This window comes from Elephantulus edwardii, unplaced genomic scaffold (genome assembly GCF_000299155.1).
Source record: "Elephantulus edwardii isolate Elephantulus edwardi_28Jun2011 unplaced genomic scaffold, EleEdw1.0 scaffold00306, whole genome shotgun sequence".
Lineage (NCBI taxonomy): Eukaryota > Metazoa > Chordata > Mammalia > Macroscelidea > Macroscelididae > Elephantulus > Elephantulus edwardii.
In genome coordinates this window covers 1,482,689-1,497,960 of record NW_006400056.1, presented here as the reverse complement: position 1 = coordinate 1,497,960, position 15,272 = coordinate 1,482,689, and the positions used below count along the sequence as shown (strand labels likewise).

Below are 15,272 nucleotides of genomic sequence, written 5' to 3'. Positions count from 1 at the left end.
CTGTTTGAATGCCTGATTAACATGCAGTTCCTTCTTGAAGTTTGGAGTCACATTTGCTCAAGGAGCTGAGTTCTGGGCTTGGGGCATTTCTTAGTGCAGATGGCGATCGATTTCTGTGACTCATGCACCATCCTGGTCTTGCTGATGAGGCCTTCCCCTCCTTCTGCCCAGGCATTAGAGAAGAGAGGGAACTTTGAGCACAGTGTCCTGAATGTGGCTCCACAGGGTTTCCAGTTAAGGCTGGTGTTTTGGCAAGTCAGTTGCCAGGTCTTTCCTGTGAGGTTTTTCCAGGGAGACTTGAATCTCCACTCTTCCGTTAGCAGAAGAGCACTTAGCAATGTGCCCCAGCGCCTTTGACCAGAGGAGAAGCAGCTGCAGACTCACCCGGGTCCCTCCTTCTGCCACATTGTAGCCCACACACACACTCGAACCCGCCTGCTCCTGTGCCTTCTTGATCTTCTCAGTGTCACGCCCCAGGCTCTACCCTGAGAGTGACTCTCTCAGCCCCTGCACCCCCCACACCTGCCTGTGCCACCTGGAGGCCTGCTGGCAGCTGCACTGGGGACCCAAGGAAGATGTCAGTGCAGAAAAATAAAGCCCGTGAGGGGCTCCTGGAGTGTGGCCATGTTGCCGTGACCGGAAGGAAGCAGCCTGAGGCACCATGCTGGCAGCTGCAGCCTCTCTGTGAGCTCATCTGCCTCCTTGCCGAGTCCCTTCCAATCTGTCGTCGTTAGCTGCTGCCAAGTGACCCCAGTTTACCTCCCCGCCAACCAGTCGCCATCAGGGGAATTCTGACTCAAGTATGTCCAAGTCAGACATACCTCCATGAGATCTTCTGGGACTACTGTCTGCGGAGGAGTAAATTCCCAGGCCTTTTTTCCCCAAGGTGTGTCTTGCTGGATTTGAACTGCCGGTCTCTCAGTTGGCAGCCAAGCACCTCACCCAGGACCCTGCCTCTCCTCACCCCCCCACCTGGCTCAGCTACTGCCTCAACAGGACCGCCTCTCAGCAGTCTACTGACCATGCTGTTTCCTCACCTCAAGACATGGCCACTGGTTCACCCCGCAGAGTTCAGATCCAAACTGTGGGCTCACCTTAGAGCCCTTTTACATACATTGGTGACAATCCATCAGCAAATCCTATCTCTTCCACTCCCAAGCAGGAAGCTCTTGATGGCTTAGTAGTAAGGAGTTGTTCTGCCACCTGAAGGCACACAGTTCGAATCTACCAGCTGCTCCATGGGAGAAAGATGGGAAATCTCCTGTGTGGTTTTTCTGCCTCTGAAGGTCACGATGGGTTGGTTCCAACTCAACAGTATATAACCTCCGCCCTGACCACCATTACCCCTGACCCCAACCAAGATCTTTCCAGAATTCACTTCTTCCATGACCCCAGACTCCTGGCCGTTTCCTGCTCCTGTCCCCTGGTGTAATGCTGCCTTTTTCTTCAGGCCTCTTATCACAAAGAAAATAAAACTCAAAAGTTCTGCCCTCGGTCTCCAAGGTCTGTCTACCTCACAGAGTCTGTCCCGAGTGTCTTTGCTGCACGACCAGTACTTGTGTTGTAAAGCAATCATCATTTTATTTACCAGGGGCCTGCTGTTGGAGTGGGGCCTGACAGGAAGGCTGGTCTCTGCTCTGCCTGGCTTCAATGGGGGCAGCTCCATCAGGACTGGAAGTTTGCGATGGCATTCAGAAAGTACAACACTGGGGCCCTGCAGCCCTCCCTCTGGTGGGTCCTTGAACTTCCTCCTGACGTGATGGCTGATTTCCAAGAGCAAGTGTCCCCAAACAGGAAGGCGAGGTCGCCCGTCTCTAGGGTCATAGATTAGTGGTGTTTGCACTGTCTTCTTATTGGCTGAGCAGTTGCAGGGCCCAGATCCAGGGGGCAGGATCACAGACACTGCATCTTGGTCAGTCATGTCCCAGATGTTTCCAAGCACCCCACACCTCATTTCCCAGTACTGGATTCCTCCCTCTCTGGGGTCCAGCTTTCGTGGGCCTCCTCATAGCTAGCTGCTTGAATCTGTCAAGCCGGCTTGCCCTTCGGGGTCTCTGTGCTCTCTCTCAATTCTGATAGAAATGTATTTCCCCTTGCTTTTGTCTTCCTCTTCTGTCTCTGTAATGTCCTTTTGCTCTCTTCATGGATTTTTTTTTTTTATATCATCCTACATACAGCTCATTTGATCATCATTCATTAGTGTTCAAGGCCTCAAACCTGTTCTTGAAATGGTTTTTTAATTCAGGTGGACTGACCCAAATCGATGTTTGGGGTTTTTGGATTTGTTCTTATTTTGGCTTCAATTTGAACTTGCCCAAGAATAGTTGATGGTCCATTCCACAGGACCAATTTTTAGCTTCATGATAGATAGAGATTGAGACTGTTAGTAATTTCGGTTTGCTTGGTTCCACAATCAACACTCTTGGTACCAGCAGTCAGGAAATCAAAAGATGAATTGCATTGGGAAAAAATCAGCTGCAGAAACCTCTCTAGAGTTCTGAAGAGCAACAATGTCAGTCTGAGGACCAAGGTGCACCTGATTCTGTCATGGTCTTCTCAATTACTTGCTATCCTTCTCAAAGCTAGACAATGAAGATGACAGAAGAATCAATGCTTTTGAGTTGTGGTGCTTGAAAAGTGTTGAACAAACAGCAGACTGCCAGGAGAACAAACAGATCAGAGAGGGTGAAACTAGGCTGATTCTTGGGGGCAAGGATTCTGAAGCTCCATCTCACACACTTTGGGCACATGACCAGAAAGGACCAGTCGTTGGCCAAGGCCATCATGCTTGGAAGGGTGGAAGACAGTGCAGAAGAGGAAGACCCAGGATGAGATGGATTGATTCATGACTGGAGCAATGTGGCCCACTGGGCTTTATAGAGACTCTGCTTCTGCTTGATTTCACTTCCTAGGCAGGCACCACCTGCATGTCAGTAGGCCTGGCTCTTTCTCCAGCCTGCAGGCTCTGGAAAGGCCATCTACTGGTATGCAGTGGTGCTCAGGGACAAGCTTCAGAGTGATTTCCCTGACTTCTCTCCATTCCTCCAACACCTCATTGCCACAACCACCGGCTCTTCCTTACCAGACACTTCAGTCATTCCTGACCTATAGCACCTGCTGGCTCCCCATTGCCCTTCTAGGGCATTCCATCCCACCTACCAGGCCCTCTACCTCCAGGCTCCATGCAAAACTCCAAATCACACTCCTACACTCACATCTTCCAGCCCCACTCATGCCCTTCTTGTCTGTTCAACTTCTACTCATCCTTCAAGATCCAAAGCTGCCTCTTCCTGGAAGCCATCGCAGATCTCACAGTTGGGTTACAGCCTCTCCAGGGATCCCACAGGCACCAGCCATACAATCTGTCTCCACCAGAATGGGCATTCCTATCTGGGTCCAGCCTCCAACCTTACCCAGCCAAATATTTGTTGAGTGAATGTTTATGAAAGACAGAATGGTCAAATCTCAGTCAATAATTTGTGAGTGAAAAAATATTTATTGACAAATAGGTTGCAATTTCATAAAGTGACGACGGTCTGTGAGGAATTAAAAGCTCCAGGTGAATCTTGGCCTCTCTACCCCAGCTTCGAGCTCTCGGGCTTAGCCTTCTTGAGGTGCACCTTAGATGATGAAACTTTGGCAGGCAGCTCGGGCCTTCTCTGGGGCGCCCCCGGCTTCCTGGCCAGGGACCCAGGAGCATCCCTGGCCCCACTGCTGCCCTTGTCCTTGGGTGGAGCTGTGTCCTTGGCTTCTGGCTCTTTCCCAGGGTCTGAGGCCACCTTTCTTGGGGCCTTGGATGCAGATGCTGTCGCTTTGGTTGAAGGGAAAGTAGTGCCATTCTTGCCCTATGAGAAAGCATACCAGAAACAGGGCAGCAGTGGGCACAGAGTTTGGAACCCACAGTGCAGGGTTGGCCCCAGCCCTGATGGGTCTGCACAAACACAAGCCTTGTTCTGAACCTCAGTTCCCCAACTGGACATATGGAGTGGAAAGAGGGAAGGTGGACTGGGCTGTGTAGGAGGAAAGAATGGCCTCTTTCCCTAGCTGGGCCCTGTGGGGTGGGGAGTATTCAGATGCAGCAGGGTGCCCCCACAGCACCTACCTTGGGGGTCTTGGCTTTGGAACTCTTATTCCCTGCATCTGTCTTCCTAGGGCGCTCAGTTTCAGCTGGAAGAGGGGCTATGGGAAAGGATTCTGTTCAGGATTGCTGTTGGTGGGGCAAGGAGAGGAAGGCCAGAGCCCTGCACATGTCCCAGGCCTCACTGGCACCTACACACTAGTCAGCACCTGGGGGCGAAAGTACTGACCTCACAAGTGGGCTGGAGGAGAAAATGGATTCTAGATGGTCATTGGCTGTGTCATGCAAAGCCCTGGGGCACATCCCCTGGCCCTCACAGCCAACTTCCAGCAGGGCCCCAGTCCGTTTGCACAAGGCTGCCGGGACACACAGAGTTGACTCCAGTGCTTTGCTATGGGACAGTGAAATGCTCAACTTCCACGCAGGAAAGCGGGGCTCAACTATTGGCCAGGGCGCCTTGCCCCCTGAAGCCACCACATCTGCCAGTGTTGTGTGTTACTAAACAGGCGTCAGCAGCGCTTTCAGACGGAGACACTACTACTTATTTCCATTAAGCCAGAACAGACTCATAACTCATCCTCCAGCGAGTTGTCAGAGGCTGTAAATCGCACAGGAGGAGACTGCTCGTCTTTCTCCTGAGGCCGAGGAGCAGCCAGTGGATTTGAACCTCCTACCTTTGGGTTGGCAGCACAACTCCTTACCCACTAGGCTAAGACTAAGATTGGCTAGAGGAAAAGTCCTAGCTTCTGAAAAAGAGCCAGTGGAAATTCTAGAGATCATACCAGTTTCAGCTACAAGCGATCAAGGGGGTGGCATGGGACCAGCTAGTGCTCGGTCCCTGAGGCTAATAAACCTTCTGTGGTTCCTCTGGCCCCTCCAGACCAAAGTTGAGCTTCCTGCCTGTCCTGTGCAGCCAGCCTCCCCTTTGAGCTCCTGCTCCTGGCACTGCAGAGAGAACTTCCTGCAGTCTCCCCAACAGTGCCTCTCACTCTCTCTCTGTCTCCAGGCCTGCTCACATGCTGTTCTCCTGCCTGGGACACCTCCTCTCTGAAGCCTCCCCAGACACCTGCCTCATGTTCCTCATCGGGGGGATGGGGTGTCCTAGTCCCTGCCTCCCTCTTCACAGTCCTTTATGTTCCTGCCCCACTCCCCATCACCCTTTTCCACCCACCCAAGATCCAAGCTACCATGAGTCTCTGTCACTCCATGCCAAGCTGAGCCTCCCAGATACGTTCACTTGGGAAGGGACCCTCCTCCCTAGAGGTGATTGCCCTCCATCCTCCGGGAGGATGGGACCACCATCCCACTCCCACACGCACCCTTGCTGCTGGCACCGCCTTTGACTGCTGACTTCCCGCTGAGCTCCTCAGCACTGGGAGGGGCCTTCACTTTCACCTTCTTGGGCTCACCCAGCTTTGTCACCTTGACGCTGACCTCCCTGCCTTTGTTGGAGGCCTTCTTCTCAGCTGCGTCTGACTTGGTAGGAACCTTCTCCACCTTCTCCAGCTTCTGGGGCAGCATTTTCACCTTGCCTGGGTCGGGAGGCTCTTTCTTCACCTTGCTGGGGTTCTTGGGACCCTTCTTCTGGGCTTTGCCGGGTTTCCTGGTGGCCATCTTTCTGTGCTGGGCTGTCCTTTTTTCCTTGGAAACTAACTGGAGGAGGAAAGAATGAGGTGGATTGAGGGCAGAAGTCCCAAGCTTCCCATGCCCCAATGTCCTGGGTGAGTCAGGAAAAGGGGCCCTTTCCAGGGAAGGGATTGCCAAAAGGTGGTCTACAGCTTGAGATGATATGCAGCTGAGACTCAAAGGACTGAGCCCTCATCTGCTGATGGGGACTGAAGGCTCGGAAGTGACCTGCCCAGCTGAGGTCCCACAGCAGTGGACACCCAGGCTAGTGCCCCTACACACACACACTGAGACAGTCAACAGCTTCTGCAGCCTGGTGAGGGCAGAGGTGCACTCAGCTCACATCTGTGTCTACAACCTCCAAGCCAGGCTTTAGGGAAAATGTTTAACATGTTGCCGCACACTTTTAAATTGATGACCGTGCTTAGAAACACTTTCTCCGCCCCCATGTATTACCATTTGCAGCAACGTGTTAACACTGTGAATCCTGACTCCCTTTCCCCCCTGCCACTCATCCTGCACGACTCTGAGACGCTCTGACTCATGCCTAGGTCTTCCCACAGAGGCTAAGCCCCTTCTCCCATCCCTCTCCTCTATACCCAGCATCGAGTGTCTCCTCCCTGCCTATTCCCACCTCCACAAGGAGGTTGGAGAGCAGGGTTTCAATGACAATACCGCTCTCACCCTCACACCATTGCCTTCCAAGATCAGAAATATCACCCCCTCCCCATGTCCACCTGCACACAGGACATCCTCAGCCCCATTCCCTCTGCCTGACGACTCCCCTGCTCCCTCAGCCTCAAACTGCACCTGCCATTTGCCCACCTCTCCTCTCTGCTCATCTCCTCCACCCTCCTGCATTCCCCTTGTCCTTCTGACTAACTTATTCTGCCCTGGGTCAAGCTCTGGGCTGTTCCATTTGCTCTCCTTGATGGGATGAGCTATTTATGGACCTCATAATGAGGAATCCGAGGCCTGGAGAGGGGGAGTCACATGCCAAAGACACGCAGCTACTGAGAGATGACATGAGGTAGGGTTCAGTTGGAGGAATGGCCCCCTCACGCTGGCAAGGGACAGCCTCCATTCTGAGCCTCCTGCTCTGGGGGTACAACCCTCAAGTTCACCTGCCCTACTTATCTATCCTGGCCGTGACTTGAGACAAGCTCTCACTCTCACCATGAGGGAGGGCTTCTTCTAACTGGTCACAAGGTTACCGCAGGAGCTGGCTCACACGGCAGGTTTAGAATGGTCCACAAGTTTCCATGGCAACAGCTACTCCAAGACACTGGACTCAGGGAGCACCAGTAACAAGACAGACCTGGATCCCTGATGGCAGATGGCACGATACTGGGGTCTAATTCTGTCCCAGAGCTGCCCGTCACTCTAGTGACCTTGGGCAAGACTGACCCTTTTGGAGCCTTGTTACCAGGCCAAGTTGCTCCCATTTGAAAGAAGTGGTATCTCAGGGAGGAGCCAGCCCTTGTCCCGGGTTCAGAGTCAGTGAGAGAAGGGAGAACACCCTGCCACCATGACCTTCTAGGGGCCAGGCCTGGTCTATCTCATCCCTGAGGGGACTACAAGTCAGGGGACCGTGGGTGCCAGGACTCCAGAGTGAGTGGATTGAGAGAAGCTGACAAGACTCTGATCTCATGGAGGACCATGGACACCCCCAGGGGACAGAAGCTGTGTCACCCAGACAGGACAAACACTCCAGCCTTCCCACAGACCTAGAGGAATAGAAAGCTGGCACAGTATATATCCAGGATGGAAGACAGGAGGAGGCCAGACTCACATCCAGGCCTGGTCCTCAGGGCTCCTGGGTCCCCTCGTCTGACTTACTTTGAAGCTGCCGGTGGCCCCTCTGGCCTTGGAGTTGAGAGGCCGGGTGAGGAGGCCCCGGTTAACACCTTTGGACAGAGCCTGCCTGAGCAGGTAGGTGAGGCGGATGGCGTTCACTGTTGGGTACTTCAGCAGGATAAACTGCTTGATGGCCACCACCGAGATGCCCTGGCGCTGCTCCCTGGCCTGCAACGCCTCCAGCACCATGCGCAGCACTGTGGGGTTGCGGCGTGGCCCCGGGATCCTTCTGGGGTTTGGGTCTGTGGAGGATGGAGGAGAGTTAACCAGAGCCCCAGACCATGCATCAGCCCCAGGAGAAGCGAGACCTGATGGGCACAAACCAGGTGCCAGCCGGACAGAAAGGCACTAGGCAAGGGGCAGTGCCCACCCAGCCAGGGCCATGACCACCAGCCCATCCACTCCCCAGGCACAGGGCCACAGCCCCCAGTACACCCCCCTCCCCACAATGAGGCTGTGGAACCTTTCTAAAGAGCTAAATATTCTAATAAAAAGGGAAAAATATCAAAATCAACTGAGTATCTAGATTTACCAACCATTTTCCAGAAACCTGAAGTTTCTGAGACATTCCTGGATATACAAATTTGTTCTCCAAATAAACGAGGAGGAGAACGAGGAAATGCAGCCAGTGGAGGAAGGATCCTCAAGTGCTTGTCAGCCAGGTGCAGCCTGACCTCAGGCTCAGAGCAGGATTGGAACACCAACAGGAGAAGTAAAAAAAATGCAGCCAGTTCTATTATTCTGGACTCTTGTCATGCCAACAATACCTAATCATATATTGCTTTTATACAGTTATCTCCCTCGTCTGTTTCAATGCTGTGTACATCATTTATGTCTGGGGAGACTGTATAACAATGAGAGAACTTTTCCCCCAAAGGTAAAAAGCGATCTGGGAGTAGGGAGGGGGGCCAGGGAGGAAAATGTGCAACAATGAATGACTGGAAAACCAAGTTCTTGATAAACTTTCATTAAAATCTCAATAAAGAAATTAAAAAATATTACACACATAAAAAAATGCAGCCAGGTAGAGAATTCAGTAATGTATGTTTGTTATGTGCCGTCAAATCAGAACCAACTCAAACCCCCCAGCTGGTTTTCAGAGGCTGTAACTCGCACTAAAGGAATTGCCCATCTCCATCCTGAGGAGCAGCTGGTAGATTTGAAACCCCTGCCTTTGGGTTGACAGCAGAATTCCCTATTCACTAGGCCACCAGAGCTCCCTTAACATTCCTCAATGATGTTAAGAGGCATACTAATTACTTCAGATGTACTAAATGGTATTACTATAATTTTTGAAAGGTTTTTAAAGATAAATGTTGAAATATTTACACAGGAACTCATAAGCCTGGAATTTGCCTCAGAATTACCCAGCACCTGAAACAAGTGTGTCTGTGAGCTGTGACAGTCCAGCCATGTGGACGCTGGGTGCCCAGCACATGCTATTCCATGTTCCATATGCTCTCCTGATCCATTTGAAAGTTTTCATAAGGAAAAGTTTCCCCCCCAGATTCCAATGGAACCAGTTCCCTGTGGATTCTGAGGGCTGAGGAGGGAAGGGAAAAGTACAAGACATTGTCAGTCACTGCGAAAGGCACAGAAGTGATTTAAGTCTCATGATTTACAAGCTCAAATGCTGGTTACCAGTCAACTTGCAAGATTTAAAGACTCCAAAAGAAAGTGATATGCTAAAAATATCATTTCAAAAATTGAAGATAGAAAAAGAAAGCTAATTTGGCCACAACAGATGGACTCTGACAGCACGAGGGGGAAGAAATGTGGAACAAAACCAGCCTCACTGGACTCTATCACCCTGAGACACTCTTCAAACCTTGGTCATTTAGATTTCAAAGGGATGGCTGGACTGTCACAGTCCACGCCACTCTTGCGTCATTTACTGGGTGATTCTGAGGCAGATGCCAGGCTCTTCATTTCATGTTACATTTCATATTACAGTATTTCATTTCATATTACAGTATTTTTCTTTATATATAAAACCCTTTTTGACATGCATGTGACCAATCATTAATCAAACTAACCCTTGGGTTCACCTTTTAGCTAAATAATGGACTGGTTCCCAGAGAGGTGGTGGTAGTGGTGTTGTTAAGAGCCGTTGAGTCGTAGGCGACTCATAGCGACCCTCTGAATAAAAGTCCTGGACACCTCCTGTATAACTTTCTTCCTTTCTCCAGGTTCATAGGGTTTCCAGAGGCAAGCTATTTTGGAAGTGGATGGCACTCCTGCTTCCAAGCTTGTTTTAATCGGGGAGCTCCACCAAACACTGTCCACCATGGGTAACCATTCTCTCATTTGACTCATCAGTGTCACAGTGTTCGGCTTCACAGCGACTGTATCACCTGTAAATACTAAACTTGTCTAACACACACACACACGGTGTTAAGATCAAATGAAACAGAAAGGGAAGGAGACCAGGAAACCAGATGGGTAGAAATGGAACAATCAGAATGGAAATACTGAGGATGTTCTTTCATCATGAAGAACACACCAATATCCCTGAATGTGGGTAGAAACTGTTGAATGGGAGCCTGAACTTCTGTGTAAACCTTCACCAAAACCACAATGTTATTTTTTTTTTAAAAAAAAGAAAATAAATTCCTTGAAAACTCTGAAAGGAGTAACGGTTGCAAAGAGGCCTAAATACATTCACTTCCACTCCAGCCGCAAGCTGGCAAGAAGAGCTAGTGTCTGACAGGCTTCCCTCTGGTCAAAGACGACTTGTTAAATCCATCTGTTGGCCAATCTGGGGACCAGAGGAGTTTCTTTCCCTTCTTGGGGCCTCAGTCTTACCTCTGTCCAGGGCCGACAGGGGCTGCAGCAGGTCTAAGTCCTTTCAGCTGAGGGTTATAGGGTTTCCTGAGGGGTAATCCAGCCTGGCCTCAGGTGACAGCTCTGGTCTCTCTCTGCTTCTTTAACACCTGCCCTGCACATTGGAACTAGCCCCATGCCTTCAGGTCTACCTCCTCCCTCCCTCCTCCAGCTGCATTCAGCCCTTCACTCAGCAGTTATTAAATGCCTGCTGTATACCTGAGTAAGGAGCCCTGATGGCATAGCATTGGCTGCTAACTGAAAGATAAGCAGATTGAATCCAATAGCAGTTCCTTGAGGGACAGTCTCCTTTCTAAGCCTCTGCAGCCTCAGGCACCCAATAGAGGGCCAGCAGGAGATGGGCAGGCTCCATGGAAGTGAGTTCTGTCAGCTCAACATACCCGAATGTCCAGAACAGCGTCCACACCACCTCAAAACCTGTCTCTACTCAGATTCAGACAAGCACCCCTGCCTCGCCACACCCTTCAGTGGGTCTCCCCTCTCTATCCCCAAGACCCCCCAGCCTCTTCCCCCTCCCAATAAAACCATTCCCCTACCACCATGGCCCACATTCCTCACCTCTCCCCACTAAAAACCCTCTGTGGCTCCTCCATGACTTGGTGGTCACTGCGTCCCCAGCTGTGACCTTACCTACAAGAAGCCTCTCCCCAAATGGCCCCCCAGTTCTCTCACCCAGGCCATTCCCTCGCTTGTTCTTGTGTACCCTCCGGTGGGTTTTCAGAGGCAGTAAATCAAATAGAAGGAGATTATTCATCTTTCTCCTGAGGAGCGGCTGGTGGATTCAAACCACACACCTTTGGATTGACTGCACAATTCCTTATCACTAAACCAGAGCTCCCTGTTCCCTCCACTAGCAAGATCCTTCTTAATCTTCCAAGAAATTGCCACTCACTTTTTTTTTTAACTGAACAAAGGTAGAAGTTTATTGTCCTTAGTCAGAAAGTAGTGCCATGGCTACACCTAGCTTCAAGAGAACCTGGGAACTAGGGAGTCATGCATGTGTCTTTCATTCCATCACCAAGGAAAAAGAGTTGTTGTTGTTTTCTGTGAGTCAGAACTGACTCAGAGCTGACCCTCCGGCAGGTTTTCAGAGGCAGTGAAGCGTCTTACCACGAGGCCACGAGAGCTCCCAGGGCTATTGCTGTTGTGTACTGTAGAGTTGGAACCATCCCATGGTTGACCCTCTGGCAGATTTTCAGAGGCAGTTTATCACAGGGGAAGAGATTGCCCATCTTTCTCCCGTGGAGCTGCTGGTGGCCTCGAACCACATGACCCTGGGATTGCAGTGCAGCTTCTTGCCAGAGGCCATCAGGGCCATTAGAAAGGTTAAATGAGCTGGCCCCGGCCTTTCTGTTCACTCAAGCTCTGCGCTCTGCCTGGGTGTCCCTTGCCATTCACTTTTGAGGCCTAAATGGGATTTGGATTTAGACTTTCCCCCCAGAAGTTCCCAAAGCAGAGGGAGCAACTCCAGCCCAGAAGCACCTGGAGCCTTTGCTAATGCTCTGAGGATGTCCCAGCCTGGCCCCAGGTGAGGCTAATCGGAGAATTTCCTGACCTCCAGCCGCTAATGAGAAGCCTGTGAGCACTGAAGGGAATCAAGAGGGCCCTACACCCAGAGAAACCATGAGTCACTGTTGACTGAAAACGGCCCGAAAACTGACTGAATACAGCCCTCAAACCAAATGCTCCTGGCTCCCATCCTTTCATAAACTACCCTTCTGCAGCCACTCAGCCTTCCGCCCTGGCAGGGAAAAGGCTTCCTCTGGAGAGGTCTATACCCTACTCCCCTGTGAGCTAAGCCGCAAGGGCAGTTGAACTCAACACCCTGCCCTGCCCTTTGGGTAATGAGGAGCTAGTCTGGGAGAGGAGGCAGGAGGTGAGAAGAGAAAGAGCCCCAGACAGCCCAAGGACAGGCTCCAAGGGAGTGGGGAGGTGCCTATTCCTTTACCTGGCTTCTCAGACCCTGTCAGCTCCATCGAGGAGGCCTCCAAGGTGTCACTGGATGCATAGCTCCCAGAAGCCATCTGACAGGCTGGAGCAGGACACTAGCTTCCCCTCTCTGTGGAAAGTGGATCCAGGCCTGCCTCCCCTGTCTTACATACCACACTTGGCCCACCCCTGAACCAGCCTGATTGGGCCAGAAGCAGGTAAGCTGATGACTGCAACAAGAGTTCTAGGCTTCTCGGGGTCTCAGCCCTGACTTGTAGAGCAGCAGGTACGTGGAATATGACTGATTATGAGAAGTAGAGCTCCTGTGGGCTCCCCTGAGGGTGAGAGGGGCTCAGGCCCACTCTTCTGGAATATTCTTCTGAACTATTCTAAGATCCTGTCCCTCTTAGGCCTTCAGCTAGTGAGAGTGATGGTAGAATTGGAGGCACCTGAGTTGTCAAGCTGGCCACTGAGGCCCTCTGAGCCCACTGAGTGGGTCGAAGTCTACCCTAGTGTTTGCTCCTGTCCCCAGGCTACTGCTGGCCCCAGTTTAAAAAAAAAAAAAACAAAACAGTTGGGAATAGTTTACTAGGCCAAGAGATTTTCCTGCGGTCAGTGATGTTCCCAGAACCCAGTTTTCCTCCTGCTCTGTTTAAGAAAAAACTTTCCAAGGGATAAAAGAGTCACTTTGAAATACAGTTGCTTATTAAAAGCCTTCATAAGTAAGGACACTGTCCCTTGGGAACCGGCGCAAAGAATACAACAATTAGAACCGGGGCAAAGAATACAATAATTAGTACATCAGAAAGGCCAATTAAAACAAGAAAATATACTCCATCTTTCTGAGGTTCAAGGAAATTAAAATAGAAATGACAAAATACTGTTTGCCTTGAAATTGGCAGAAATTGACAGAAAAACTGAGGTGCATTCACACAATGGAATATTACACAGCACGGAAAAACAATGAAGTTGTAAAACATGACACAATATGAGTGAGCCTGGTGACATTATGCTGAGTGAAATATCTCAGTCACAAAAGGACAAATACTGCATAACATCTCTGTTATAAAATAGACATGGGAGAGCTGGAGAGAGAATAGGAAAAGAGTGGATAGATAATGAATATTGCATGGGAACAAAAGACAGGAAGAACATTCAGAAAGGAATGTATGCTTAGGTATTTTATGTATGACAGCAATGTGGAACAAGAGGTGCACTGCAAAGTGGACTAGGGGGAGGGGGAGGGAGGAACATGTGAAACTGACAGATATTGAAGACAGAGCGTTGGCAAGAACACTGGGAGCCCAATCCTCACACACACACACACACCCCGTTAGGGTGTGAACTGGGACTTCTGCCCAGTGTGGGAGGGGCTTTGTCTGCAGATGCCCAGCTGAGAGCAGAGAGATGCCTACAAGGACGTTTGCTGCTGCATTATTTGAGAAGGGGAGAGGGGCAAGGGAGTTAACCTCCAAGGAAATCTCTCGGGGCAGAGGTAACCCCCTTCCTGTGGAATGCTGATACTACTTACAAATAATGGGGTGGGCCTGTCTTCTGTATTTCCTTTCAAGGAGGGAAGTCTGTCCCAGTAGGGATGTAACTTTCTAAGATATCTATTTTTATTATATTACCCCCCCCACACACACAAAAATTGAGTTGTATTTATTGACTTTGAGCATGTATTAGGTATTGGGCTTGTACTGGTCAGGAGGGGCCAGTCCTTAGAAAAGGACATCATGCTGGAAAAGCAGGAGGGAGCAAAGAAAGAGAGGAAGACCCTCACTCTGCGGGGTGGATTGACACAGTGACTGCAGCAACTGGGCTTGGGCTTATCAGAGACGGTGAGGACACGCAGGATGGGGCAGGGTTCAGACCTGCTGTTCACTGGGTCGCTCTGAGGCACAGGCAACTCTTTGATACTTTCACATTCACAGCAAAGCTGAACATGTCAGTCAGTCAGTATTGAGTCTCGGGGATGTGTGGAAATAAGAAAGAAGGGAGTCTGGGCCACAGCAAGGGAGGGGAAATGTAGTCATTGCAGAAAGCATCTGGGCAACGTCTAAGACAGCACTCACCCATGGCCCTCTCCAGTGTAAACCAGGGGCAACACCGGCATGGATGTTCAAGGAGGGGACCGCAGTTTTGATCACACAGCAGAAACTAAACAACCTCGGTGCTCATCAAGAAGAGAATGGATCAGTCAACTGGAGCTTGACCACACAGAAGAATATTGTGGAGCAGTGAAAAGGAACAAAGCTGCATGTGTATATGCGTTTGGTGGTGGTTCTTGTTGTAGATGTCACAGAGTCAACCAGATCTGAAACTTGCCCTGTCTTGACCTGTGCCAACCTCACCGTCTCTGATACACTCGGACCTCCTGTTAGGGTTCTTGTTGAGGGTCTTTCTCTGACCCTCCATCTTTACCAGCATGACTTCCTTTCTCAAGGACTGGTCCCTCCAATAGTGAGAAGAAGCTTCACAATCATTGCCTCCGGCAAGATTATGCTCCCCATTCTTGAGAAGAGTGTGTGTGTGTGTGTGTGTGTGTGTGTGTGTGTGTGGTGTATGTAGGTTTGTCTGTCTGTCTGAAAGGATTCATGATAAGGTAATAGCAACAATTGTCTCTGGAGCACTTTTCTCCATGTAGTTTGTGTAATATTGTTGGAATTTTCTTGTCGTTTACGTAGTATTCTTGGAATTTTCTCCATTAGCAGAGATTGTTGGAGGCTGTGGTCATCAAAGTGTTTCAAAGTTTTATCTCACCTGCCTAGCACCCTGCATGGCTCCCCACTGCCTTCAGGTGTAAGTCTTGACACACCGACTTGGCTTACTGAGTCTCATTTCTCCTTCAGCCCACAATTGAGCCATACTGTGTGCCCTGAATAGGCTGTGCTGGTATCTGAGCTTGGTTCTTGTTGTTTGCTCTGAGTGCTAGACT

The 15,272-nt window shown here is 50.4% G+C and overlaps 1 protein-coding gene across 1 annotated transcript; it reads right to left on the bottom strand.

The window, feature by feature from the left end:
- Positions 1-3,575: 3,575 nt before the first annotated feature.
- On the bottom strand, positions 3,576-12,381 carry LOC102850423 (histone H1oo-like). Its single transcript, XM_006901050.1, has 5 exons — positions 12,354-12,381; positions 7,544-7,803; positions 5,398-5,731; positions 4,103-4,167; positions 3,576-3,845 (listed from the first exon to the last, which is right to left on the bottom strand). Exons 1-5 carry the CDS (start codon positions 12,379-12,381, stop codon positions 3,576-3,578), a joined length of 957 nt encoding a protein of 318 aa, XP_006901112.1.
- Between the last annotated feature and the right edge of the window lie 2,891 nt (positions 12,382-15,272).

Bases quoted from the DNA above. Each gene is read 5' to 3' on its own strand.
- LOC102850423 (XM_006901050.1), bottom strand. From the start codon at position 12,381: ATGGAGCTGACAGGGTCTGAGAAGCCAG. The intron at 7,804-12,353 runs GTAAAGGAATAG...CATCCTCCACAG, and splicing joins GACAGGGTCTGAGAAGCCAG to ACCCAAACCCCAGAAGGATC. The intron at 5,732-7,543 runs GTAAGTCAGACG...TTCCTCCTCCAG, and splicing joins GGGCCACCGGCAGCTTCAAA to TTAGTTTCCAAGGAAAAAAG.